Raw genomic sequence first — 12,336 nt, 5'->3', positions numbered from 1 at the left:
TACTTGTGGATTTGATTAACTTTTTTTTTGGTTAATTCTCCTCTAAGGGGGTGTGGCACGGGGCGTGTCTTATGCCAACATATATTTGTTAGTAGATGTCCCTCATTTCCATCTCAAAATGTTGGGATGTATACAGTACATACACAGCACAAGGCCGTGTTTACACTACCTGTTGTTTCTCTGGGCTGCAGTTCCTCTGAGCTCCACATGGTGGTGATCTCACCTCTACCCAGACAGGAAGTCTCTATGGAATACAGACAGGAAGTGATGTCAGATACTGACAGAACAATGAGGACATTGTGTGATAAGACGTAGTGAGAAGACACTGCTTGATCTGGCGGCAGAGGAGGTAATATGTAGATTAACCCCTTCAGGGGGATCAGTTGATGAGGAATATATCTTCCTTCCAAATCTGGCCATATGTGGTTCAGTTTTATTGTTCATCCAGCGGGATGAGAGGAAAAAACGGAAGTGATTCCCCCATCCACACATTGGAGGGGGATGGGGGGAATCCTCCCCGCTGCACTATTGTATTCTGACAATGGGGGGCGCTCCTCTGCTCTCAGAATACACAGATCATTGATGAAGCTATTGGCTGCAGCCGCTGATGGAGTGACTTTTATCCGGCAGTGACCACACATGGATGGAAATGTGACCGATCCCTGCTGAACCAGCTGAATTTCCATGTCTCTATGGTCACCATAAGTGACTTCCTCCCCTCCCCCTCATCTCCTTCATTATGTAAGTCATGCTGAGATAATCTCCCATTGGCTGAGCAATATTCTCATTTGTCTCTGAGCTCCTTCTTGCTATTCCTCGTCCTGCCTGTTGTTTCCTTGGATTGATTTTCTGTGTAGTGACCCCGGCTTCATCTCTTGGATGCGCTCGTCTGTTGCTTGTCCTGACCTTTATCCTGATTCCTGGATCTCCTCCTCATCTCTCCTCCATATCCTCTTACACAGCTTTTCTCCACACCTGCAGTGATCCTGGGGGGTGGAAACTTGGCACCGGCACTCCGCAAAATCCATCCCCACCATTAGGAGCTCTGGAGAAAATTGTCTGCTGTTTACACTCCATTCCTCCGCACGTCACCTGATCACATGAGAGCTTACTTTCACACATTCCTGACAGATTTCTGTATGGTAAAGGTCAAAGTTCACTCTTCAGTTTAGGAGAGGAAGGACACACCCAGGAACAATGATTTGGTTTGCACAGGAGCCTCATATAGAGGATCCCTCAAATCTCCCCATCCAAATGTACCTCTACCCAGAGTCTATATGTCCTATGACATCACACTGACCTCACAGCTCCTCCTCCAAATGTCCATCCAGAGTCTATATGTCCTATGACATCACACTGACCTCACAGCTCCTCCTCCCAATGTCCCTCCATCTGGATTTATTTCTGTTGCTCTTAGGATGTGGGCGGACCCTTGGCATCCTCACTAGCAAATTGGGACCATTGGTCCTGTTTTGTATGTAATGATGTCAGAATTCCTGCAACAAGCTTCGAACCTGCTTATGTTATACCTCAGTCTGAAGTGGGGCTTTAATAAAAGGGAGACCTGAATGGAGAGGTGAGGAGGATTTTGGGAATATCATTTGATTTGCTCTTTGTGTTCAGATCTAGAGTTTTCCTCCTGTGAAGTCTGGAGATCATATGACATCACATTGCCTCCACCTCCCTCCCTGATAGAATAGAGAAATACAAAGAAGATTCTAGAAGTCACCAGAGAGATGATGGAGGAGAGGTGAGGAGGATTCTGGGAATTCTGGGACATTATCCAGTAACAGACAAGGGATGTGTCTGGATGGTGACTGTATCATTGTGTGTGTCAGGTTCCTATAAGGTGTGAGGATGTCACTGTCTATTTCTCCATGGAGGAGTGGGAGTATTTAGAAGGTCACAAGGATCTCTACAAGGACGTCATGATGGACAATCAGCCGCCCCTCACATCACCGGGTAAGAGGAGACTTTATTGTAAAGGAGAGAGCAGTACGGAGGCTCCACCTAGATCCCCCATCATCTGATAAACACATAGAAACAATGTATTCAGTCAGTGTGTGTGTTTCCTACAGATGGATCCAGTAATGGGAACCCACCAGAGAGATGTCCCCGTCCTCTGTATTCCCGGGATTCCACACAGGAAGGTCACACCATCCCCCACCATCATCAGGTAGATGAGGAACAATCACTGATAGTATCATTAGGATCTGTACATTATCTGCATTGTTACCATTGATGTCATTTTTATTATATATTCAGAGTGGAAACCTGAGAGATCCTAAAGTTGAAGTTAAAGAAGAGATAAAAGAGGAGGATGATGAGGATGGGGTGATGGAGGAGTCTCTAAAAGAACATAAAGATCTGTACCAGGACACCATGGTGGAGTCATCCAGCTACAGAAACCCACCAGAGAGATGTCCCCGTCCTCTGTATTCCCGGGATTCCACACAGGAAGGTCACACCATCCCCCACCATCATCAGGTAGATGATTGACAATTATTGGTAGTTCTGATTTATACACAACATTTTTGTTTGTTATATTGAATGTTTTATTATATATTCAGAGTGGAAACCTCGGGGATGATAATATTGATGTTAAAGAAGAGTATAAAGAGGAGGATGAGGAGTATGGAGTGATGGAGGAGTTTTCAGAAGGACACAAGGATATGATGGAGCCACCTCATACCAGGAACCCACCAGAGAGATGTCCCCGTCCTCTGTATTCCCGGGATTCCACACAGGAAGGTCACACCATCCCCCACTGTTACAAGGTTGGTGGGATGGAGCATCTAGAACATGGACTCCTAGGCATAATATGTGGATTTTTTAGGTGATGTCACGATAGTAAAGCTTATTTTTACAGATGATATTCTCTCTCATTTTCTTGATTTAGAGTGGAGATCCAATCGATATAGAATTTGAGGTGAAATCAGAAGAAGAAGAGAGGTATGTGAGGGATGATCAGCAGTCTATGGAGGAGGATGGAATAATGGGGACATTTATAGAGGAGGACACTCCTACAGAGATCAGCACAGGTGGGTCATTAACACTAAATACATTCCTCCACCCATACTGCTCACTGATTGGTCCAGAGTAGGGCGGGGGCTGGGTGATAATCTTGCTTCTTTGTGTTGCAGACACAATTTATGAATCTAAACTAGATTGATGGAGATTCTGGGGTTCAGCTGTCATCAAAATGTTGATTTTTGTCATAGATGTTGCTCTACCTAGACACCTTGGGCATCTGCTTTGTGTCTTCTGCCTCATGCCCAGATCTAGCATGATCTCTAACAGAACAATTCTCCAGGGATTACTTGCTCTGTTGTCTGCTGGCTGTGCCGGGTGGAGGGATATGTCTGTATATTCTCAGACCCAAGTCACTGAGTGCAGTCTCAGGGGATGGGAGGCAGCGGTGTGGGACCTCTGCAACTTGTCTCATGGAAACATTTAAGCTTCCACTGATTACTGAATACCGAATTTATGAGTCCTGACTATTACACTATATAATTTATATTGTACATTACATACTCCTGACCCTTGCACTGTATACTCTATCTTGTGCATTACATCATTCTGATACTATATAGTCCTATCTGCTGTATCTTATACAATATGTTGTACATGACATAGTCCTGACTTCTGCTCTCTCACCTCTACCCACTGCTATATATACACATAATATGCATTCTCTTTTGTTTCTTCCATCTTCTCCCAGCTGGACATTTTTATGTCTGATGATTTGATTGGAACCTAAAACAGAAAGTGATAATGAGGGAGGAGTCAATAACCCAATGATGGGGGTCTTCAGGATCAGTCCAGTCTTCATCTTGGTTGTTCTCCCCCCATCCTCACTCTCTGACCTCTGGTGGGGCTCAGCCCCGCTGTTATTCATGACTAAATCATGGACTAAATAAGGAAGTGCAGGACTTCTTGTGTTGGGAAGATGGCAATGAGTGATAGAGGGGGAGGGGACACTCGTCCTATAATCCCCTCATCACTGTCACTCCAATAAAAGACAGTTCTCGTTGTTTCCTCGCTCTCTGACTAAGGTCCATGAATAAAGAAATGATCTGGTAGGAGATCAGAGGACCCATTTACTAGTTACCTTGAGGGGGGAATTGTAAGATCCTCAGAGACAAAGCTGCCTGATGTGGGCGGAGTCCTGGTTTAGGGGAACCAATCAGCTCATGTCTAGTAATAATCTTTGTATTTCTATTTTAGTAGATGGACGGGAGATGAGGAAAACCTCAGAGGATTGTCTCACTTTGTCTCCAGACTGTAAAGTAGAAGATGAGGACATCACACAGTATAGTCCAGGAGAAAACCCGACTACCTCAAATGTCCATCCGGCACCACACAGTGTAGATGGACCATCGTATTCCTCTTATCCTGAGGAACCTCAGACTGTGCGGGGCGGTGCCGTCCTTCCAACAGAGAAGAGGCTTTCCTGTACTGAGTGCGGGAAGTTTTTTTTGAAGAAGCCCTATCTTTTAATACATTTGAGATCTCACACAGGAGAAAAACCACATTCCTGTCCTGAATGCGGGAAATGTTTTTTGAAGAAGTCCTATCTTTCAGCACATCAGAGATCTCACACGGGGGAGAAGCCTTATTTCTGTCCTGAATGTGGGAAATCTTTCAATGCAAAATCCAGTCTTAATAGTCATAAAAGATTCCACACAGGGGAAAAACCATATTCCTGTCCTGAGTGCAGTAAATGTTTTTCTCAAAAGTCCAGTCTTTCCATACATAAGAAATTACACACGGGGGAGAAGCCGTATTCCTGTTCTGAGTGCGGGAAATGTTTTTCAGACAAGTCCAATTTTTACACACATCAGAGATCTCACACGGGGGAAAAGCCATATTCCTGTCCTGAGTGCGGGAAATGTTTTTCACAGATGCCCCATCTTTACAGACATCAGAGATCTCACAAGGGGGAGAAGCCGCATTCCTGTCCTGAGTGCGGGAAATGTTTTTCACAGAAGTCCAGTCTTGACACACATCAGAGATCTCACACAGGGGAGAAGCCGTATTCCTGTCCTAAGTGAGGGAATTGTTCGTCACTGAAGTCCTGTCTTCCTGTACATCGGGGATCCCACACAACCCTTGAGGTGTATTAGTGCCTTGAGTGCGGGAAATGTCTTCTATATGAATGTTGCTGGACATCACAGCTCTCATGTGGGGAAGAAGCACACCCTGATATACACCTCAGATATACTCCATGGCTGATCTTCATCATGTAAGAAACAGTTGATAAGGAGATCAGAGATCACCAAAGACATGGATGAAGTGTTGTACCGTGTTGGCCATTGATGGCAGGATAAAAATAAAAATGGAGTCATTACCTTTCATTTGCTGAGAACATTTTCTGGTGTAGAGATTTAAAGGTCTATTTTTGAAAAAATTTTAAGAATATGACAAGCCCTCACACAGCCTTGATGAATTTTTGTGTTCTTTTTTATTTCATACAGTGATTTCCAATGATCATTAGCTCCATTTGGTGGCAATAATGCAGAACTGCAGATTCAATATTGCTTTATATCCAATGATAAAAATGTTCTATGGGTACAGTGTTGTATGACTGAGTAATTGTCATTCAAAGTGTGACAGCGCTGAAAGGTGAAAATGTGCCTGGCAGGAAGGGGGTGAAAGTGCCAGTTATTGAAGGGGTTAATACATTCAGGCCATTCTGAAACTTATACAGCGCTAAAACAAAATGATTGTGTGTCTCATAGTACCAGCCAATCTAAAAAATCATCAACAATTTATTCCGCAAAATAAAGGAATATATATATATATATAGATAGATAGATAGATAGATAGATCCAATACCGTGAAGAATCAAATAAGTAAAGTCCAAAAAACGTATTATATTACTAAATATATGTCGTGCTGTGAAAAAGATGTCTACAAATGTCTATAGTTCACAGAAAGTCCAAACACAAATGGTGTCAGTGCCAAAACGTCTTCATCCATCTATGTACAAGTGGGAAGAAATCTCTGTTACCCAGCATACATGTGACATATGTAGCGCCCTCCCAAACAGGCCCTGGGTTAGGTAAATGCAGTTCTTGGCTCACTGTAATCAATGTAGCTGCATGTGATTAGTTAGGTTTGTTTTGTGTTTCTCTGGCTGCAGGGTTGACTGGTTCCCCCCGGTCAGGGTGGAAATATTCTGGAAGATAGTAGGCTGGAAAAGTCAAATTAGCATCTGAATATTTATGCAGCCCCAGCCAATCCCTAGTCCTGGTAATCTGGTAACCCCAGATGATAGCTGGGAGTGTGTATAAATACAATGAGATCTGAAACAGTCTTTTTTTATCCCCAAGGAGAAGATAACAGCCTGGGTGGGTGGGGGGGGGGGGGTTGAATTCCCTCCTATATAATTATGCCATGTGTCTGCTGTTCATCAAAGCCTTGGCTGGACTATCTGGATAGCCTAGTTGCTGAAGATTGCTAGAGATGACTGAGGGGCTTTTTTTTCGTCTTAGTATCTGGTCTGGTGTCACTGGGAGAAAGTGGAAGATAATGGAGGGAGGCAACCAACTATCTGAAGACATTGAATGAATACAGCATGGAATGAGAGATCCTAGAGACTGTGTGCTGTTACCACCCCTCTGGTACCAGAGAGTGAACTATGTGTAAAGGGGACCTGGTGTCCTGAAGAGCTCAGTCTATTTAATTTTTAGTGAAAGGACTCTGCTCAGATTAACCAAAGAGGAAGACAATAGAGAGGACTCCCTTATATCAATGGCCAGTGTAGTGGTCCTTTATATTGGTGATCAATGGGAGAAGGACCTCCTTATAACAGTGATTGGTGTAGTGGTTCTTCACATTGGTGACCAATAGGAGAAGGATCCCCTTATATCAGTGGTCAGTGTAGTTGTCCCTTACATTGGTGACTAATGGGAGAAGAATCCCCTTATATCAATGATTCACACCTATGAAAATTGGATGTGAGTTTCCCCGGATCCAATTTGCATAGTAGGAGAATGTGACCGGCTTTCTATGGAGCTGGTTCACATATCTCCGGGGCTGCTGAGGAGCACACTGCACAGAAATGCAGTGCGTCTTTGGCTCCGTTTCAGGTAAAAATTCGGCCCTGATTTGTATCTGAAACGGAGAACAAGGATGCAATCCGTGGCCGGTATTAACCTCCTTAGCGGTATTCCCGAGTGTGGCTCCCACACTTGGGATTGTATTGCTGGATCCTGGAAGAGGTGACTTACCTTGTCCCCACGATCCCGCAATGTACTCCCGCTGTGTCCGGTGGCTGGATATACCGCCCGATGTTCTGTGTGTTCCGGCTTCTCTTCCCTGCGAGGGCCGCAACGCGGGGAGGGGGGGTGGAACCGGCTGCAAATTCAACATGTATAAATCACAACACACACAATACATTGTAATCTTATTGGATTATTACTTATCTTATTACTGTATCAAATAGTTTGACGTCAGTTTGCGCTCCCCCCAGTGCTTTGTCCAGTGCCCTTACTTTACTGAACTTTCTGCCTGGAAATTGGGAGAATGACCATAGCATCAAAAAAGTGTGCCTCTACCTCAAGTGTGGTTTATGACCTGCTGGAAAATAGCAATGCGGACTCACTTGCAGAATTGAGTGATAGCGATTTTTGCAGAAATTCGTCATCAGAAAATGAAAGTGATTTCAGCCACGATCCTGCGACTGACCTCAGTGATGTGCGGACTTGGTGCTCTATTGACTGCGGTACGGGTCACGTAGCACTTCCAAGATTCCCATTTACTGGAGCACCTGGTATCAAAGTGGATGTTGAAAATGACAACCCCTTGGCATACCTCCAACTATTTTTGACTGATAAGGTTATTGAAAAAATAGTTACAGAGACAAACCGGTGCCAGGAGCAACAAGCTGCTACGCATTGAAGGTTTTCAAGGAGCAGAAAGTGGAAACCAGTGACCAAAGAGGACATTTGGAAATTTCTGCTCCTGATAATTCTTCAGGGAGTGGTGGGGAAACCCCTGCAAAAGTGGTATTGGACAACCAATAAATTACTAGCCATTCCATTCTTTGACATGGTCATGTCAGAGTACAAATTTTCCCTGATAATGAAGTATCTGAACTTTGAAAACAATGAAGAATTTGATGAAATTACTCATCCAGCACCAAAACTCAAGAAGATTTGGGAGGTATGTCAAATGATTCAGAAGAATTTCCAACGGAGCTATGTGCCAGATAGAGACATCAGCATAGATGAAAGTCTTAGCCCTTGTACACACGGTCGGAGAATCCGTCGGAATGTGTCCTATCGGACCGTGTTGTCGGATAATCCGACTGTGTGTGGTATGCATCGGACTGATTCCGTCTGAATATCCGTCGGACCCAATTTTCCAACTTGTTGGAAATATTTTCCGACCAACTGGTTCGGACAGACATACTCCGATCATGTGTAGTGAATTTTGATCGGACCAAGTGCCACGCATGCTCAGATCAAATTCCTACATCAAAGCTATTGGCTACTAGCCTGAACGTAGTCCCATCGTAACGAAATTACGTCATCACGTTCTGAATCATCGGATTTTTCGACAACTTAGTCCGACCATGTGTATGCAACAGTTTCGGACAAGATCCGACGGGCAAAATCCGACGGATTTGGTTGTCGAAATCTCTGACCGTGTGTACAGGGGCTAATGGCTTACAAGGGAAGGCTCAGCTGGATACAATACATGGCATCAAAGAGAGCATGATTTGGCATAAAATCCTTCATGCTATGTGAATCGAGCACTGGTTACATTTGGAATTCTCTCCTATACACTGCAAAAGGAACCAAATTCAACCCAAAATACAGAATTAAGGAATGGCAACATCTTCCGTTCTTTCACTGATTGAGCCATTGCTAAATCAGGGCTATTGTGTAACTACAGACAACATTTACATATCTCCTGAAGTTTATGAGTTCCTTCTACAGAACAAAACGGATGCCTATGGAACCATTAGGGCTAACCGGCATGACATGCCGCCAATCTTTGGCAATAAGAAGCTCAAGACAGGAGAAATGGTTGCCTGACAGAAAGACAAAATGATGGCACTGCGATGGCTTGACAAAAAAGATGTGTGCCTAATGAGTACAATCCATAACACCTCCACTGTCATGGTACACACAAAAGGTTGGAAAGACATCATGAAGCCACAGGTAGTGATAGACTACAACAACACCATGGAAGATGTTGACAGCCGACCAGGAAATGACATTTTATCCAGCAATGAGAAAACAACAAAAAAATTATTACAAGATCTAAGGCATGTTCTTGAGCAATGCTTGTGGAATGCCTACATTCTGCTAAAAAAAGTGACAAGCCTGTGGTTCATGCTGACTTTGTTTGAAAAGTTGCTAAACTGATCTTTCTGAACCACCAAACACCAAAAGCTGTGAATAGAGCTGGACGTCATGCTGTTGGCATTGTCAGCCCGGAACACCTGACTGGTCATCACTTCATGGACCACATCCCAGCAACTGAAAAAAAGTCAGCACCCGCAAGGATGTGCGTGGTTTGTTGCTCAGAGTGTGATGACAGTGGAAGGAAAATCCGTAAGGCAGGTTCTATTGTCCTGATTGTGACGTCTGACTTTGTGCAGTCCCATGTTTCAAAATGTATCATACCCGGGATGTTTACTGAAGCAATACGACTAGTAATATTGCACCCTTGTTTGGATAAAAAAAAGTCAGTGTTTTTGATTGGATTATATTATTGACTAAAACGTATTGAATAAAATGTATTATTATTATTATAGTTATTTATTATATTATAATTTATGATTTTTTTGTTTTAAACTTTATCATACCCGGGATGTTTACTAGATTCTGGTTTGGACAGCTTTAAGTGAGTTATTCCTAAGAATTATAGGCCTACAATTTAAAATGCCAAATTTCCATGCAATTATACTGCTTTCAGCATCAAAAATATGACATTATCATACCACCAGGGAGGTTAAGGGGGCGTGGCAGGGGTGTGTCCTGTGCTTACATACTTTTTCTCATGTGTCCCTCATTCCCATCTCAAAAAGTTGGGTGGTGTGGCAGTGTAGTGGTCTCCTAACATTAGTGACCAATGAGAGAAGGATCCCTTTATCTCAGTGGTTAGTATAGTGGTCCCTTACATTGGTGACCAATGGGAGAAGGACCCCCTTATATCAGTGGTCAATGTAGTGGTCCCTTACATTGGTGACCAATGGGAGAAGGACCCCCTTATATCAGTGGTCAATGTAGTGGTCCCTTACATTTGTGACCAATGAGAGAGGGATCCCCATATATCAGTGGTCAGTGTAGTGGTCCTTTACATTGGTAACTAATGAGAGAAGGGCCCCCTTACATCAGTGGTCAGTGTAGTGGTCCCTTATAAGGAAATCCTTCTACCATTGATCATTAATATAACAGTGATAGGTGTAGTGGTTCTTCACATTGGTAACCAATAGGAGAAGGACCCCTTTATATCAGTGATCACTGTAGTGGTCCCTTACATTGGTGACCAATGAGAGAAGGATCCCCTTATGGCAATGGTCAGTGTAGTGGTCCCTTACTTTAGTGACCAATGGAAGAAGGATTACCTTATATCAGTGGTCACTATAGTGGTCCCTTACAGTGGTGACCAATAGGATAAGGATCCCCTTATATCAGTGGTCAGTGTAGTGGTCCCTTACATTGGTGACCAATGAGAGAAGGATCCCCTTATAGCAGTGGTCAGTGTAGTGGTCCTTTACATTGGTGACTAATGAGAGAAGGACCCCCTTACATCAGTGGTCAGTGTAGTGGTCCCTTATATTGCTGATCAATAGGAGATGGACCTCCTTATAACAGTGATCGGTGTAGTGGTTATTCACATTGGTGACCAATGGGAGAAGGATCCCTTTTTTATTAGTGGCCAGTGTAGTCGTCCCTTACATTGGTGACCAATATGAGGAAGACCACCTTATATCAGTGGCTTAGTGCAGTGGTCCCTTACATTGGTGACTAATAAGAGAAGGATCCCCTTATATCAGCGGTCCCTTACATTAGTGAAGGATCCCTTTTTTATTAGTGGTCAGTGTAGTGGTCCCTTACATTGGTGACCAATAGGAGAACAACCCCCTTATATCAGTGGTCAGTGTAGTAAGTAGTCTTATACATTTGTGACCAGTGGGAGAAGGACCCCCTTATATCAGTGGGAGAAGGACATTCTTACATTGTCATCAGTGGGAAGACTGCCCCCCTTACAGATCATTAATGGAAGTTGTTACTGAGAGGCATAAATTGTTCATTTCTCAAGGAACCCCTAGAAACCTTTGGAGGGACCCTGGCTGAGAAAGGCTGGACTAGTTAGTAATATATCTCTATCCCCCTTGGTGGGAGTAAAGATGACCTAGGATTGTCACTGAACACATAGTAATAACAAAGGTTCTGTGGCTGATTAAGGTGGTAATTAAACTTACTTGGTGCCTTATCTGCATTAACTTAGCCTCAGAACCTGTGTAATTCATATGTGTTTGGGTTTAGAGGGATGAGGTGGCAACCCTAAGATGACCCCATCTATAAGGATATACAGTACATACACACAGCACAAGGCTGTGTTCCCACTATGAGAGATTTCTCAGGGCTGCAGTTCCTCTGATCTCCACAAGGTGGTGATCTCACCTCTACCCAGACAGGAAGTCTATGGAATACAGACAGGAAGTGATGTCAGATACAGATAGGAAGTTGCGGGTGAGAGGTGAGTCGGGAGGAAGGAAGTAGAGAGGAGACATTGCTGGAAGTGGCAGTGGCAAATATATAGTGTGGAAATGTAGAATATCCCCGTATATTACAATGAGGGAATTTATGGTCTGTACCACGAGGGGAGTTATTGATGTCAGTAAATGTCGGTTGCAGACATTGTATGTGGGGGAAATGAAATGATAATTAAAGGTCGGGATTAGGGAAGATTTCTGTAAGATTTTACACAGGAATGATCAGCGATCCCTCCAGAGACACTATGATGAGTCTCACAATAGGGGTCTGAAAGGGACAGGATTTTGGGGGCATGAGATGGTGAACCCGGAGTGGGGGGGGGGGGGGAATTTTATCAAAAAGACGTCCAGATGGGAAACAAAATTGATTTTTCAGCTGAATACCATTACTCTGGCTGGACTGAATATTCATATTGAACTGTTTGCTTTTAATTCACCTGTTTCATACATAGTATTTTTATATTGTTTTTTTATATTGTTTTGTGATTATAAAGGTTTGGTTTAAAAAAACAAAAAAACATGTTATACCAAGAGTTTTGCACAGAGCGGCCCTGATCCTCCTTTTCTAGGCTTCCCTGGCAGTGCTCCTGGCTCTC

General features: G+C 43.5%; 1 protein-coding gene across 3 annotated transcripts in view; it reads left to right on the top strand.

The window, feature by feature from the left end:
- The window catches only part of LOC143989579 (uncharacterized), a 133,239-nt gene extending 127,882 nt beyond the window's left edge, over positions 1–5,357 (top strand). For 2 of the 3 annotated variants that reach the window (XM_077489772.1, XM_077489773.1), the window contains 4 exons: positions 2,266–2,487; positions 2,571–2,777; positions 2,900–3,041; positions 4,228–5,357. In XM_077489772.1, coding sequence (XP_077345898.1) covers positions 2,266–2,487; positions 2,571–2,777; positions 2,900–3,041; positions 4,228–5,054 — 1,398 coding nt within the window. In that variant the 3' untranslated portion in view covers positions 5,055–5,357. Of the gene's footprint in view, positions 1–325; positions 1,751–1,838; positions 1,963–2,078; positions 2,177–2,265; positions 2,488–2,570; positions 2,778–2,899; positions 3,042–4,227 lie in introns of those variants that run through there. The other variant, XM_077489774.1, reaches the window with a different exon arrangement.
- The last annotated feature ends 6,979 nt before the right edge of the window (positions 5,358–12,336 follow it).

Source organism: Lithobates pipiens, unplaced genomic scaffold, assembly GCF_037356315.1.
Source record: "Lithobates pipiens isolate NorthernLeopardFrog02 unplaced genomic scaffold, aLitPip1_a1.2 Scaffold_18, whole genome shotgun sequence".
Taxonomy (NCBI): domain Eukaryota; kingdom Metazoa; phylum Chordata; class Amphibia; order Anura; family Ranidae; genus Lithobates; species Lithobates pipiens.
The sequence above is the reverse complement of the archived record's forward strand: the minus strand, read 5'-3'. Positions and strand labels throughout refer to the sequence as shown.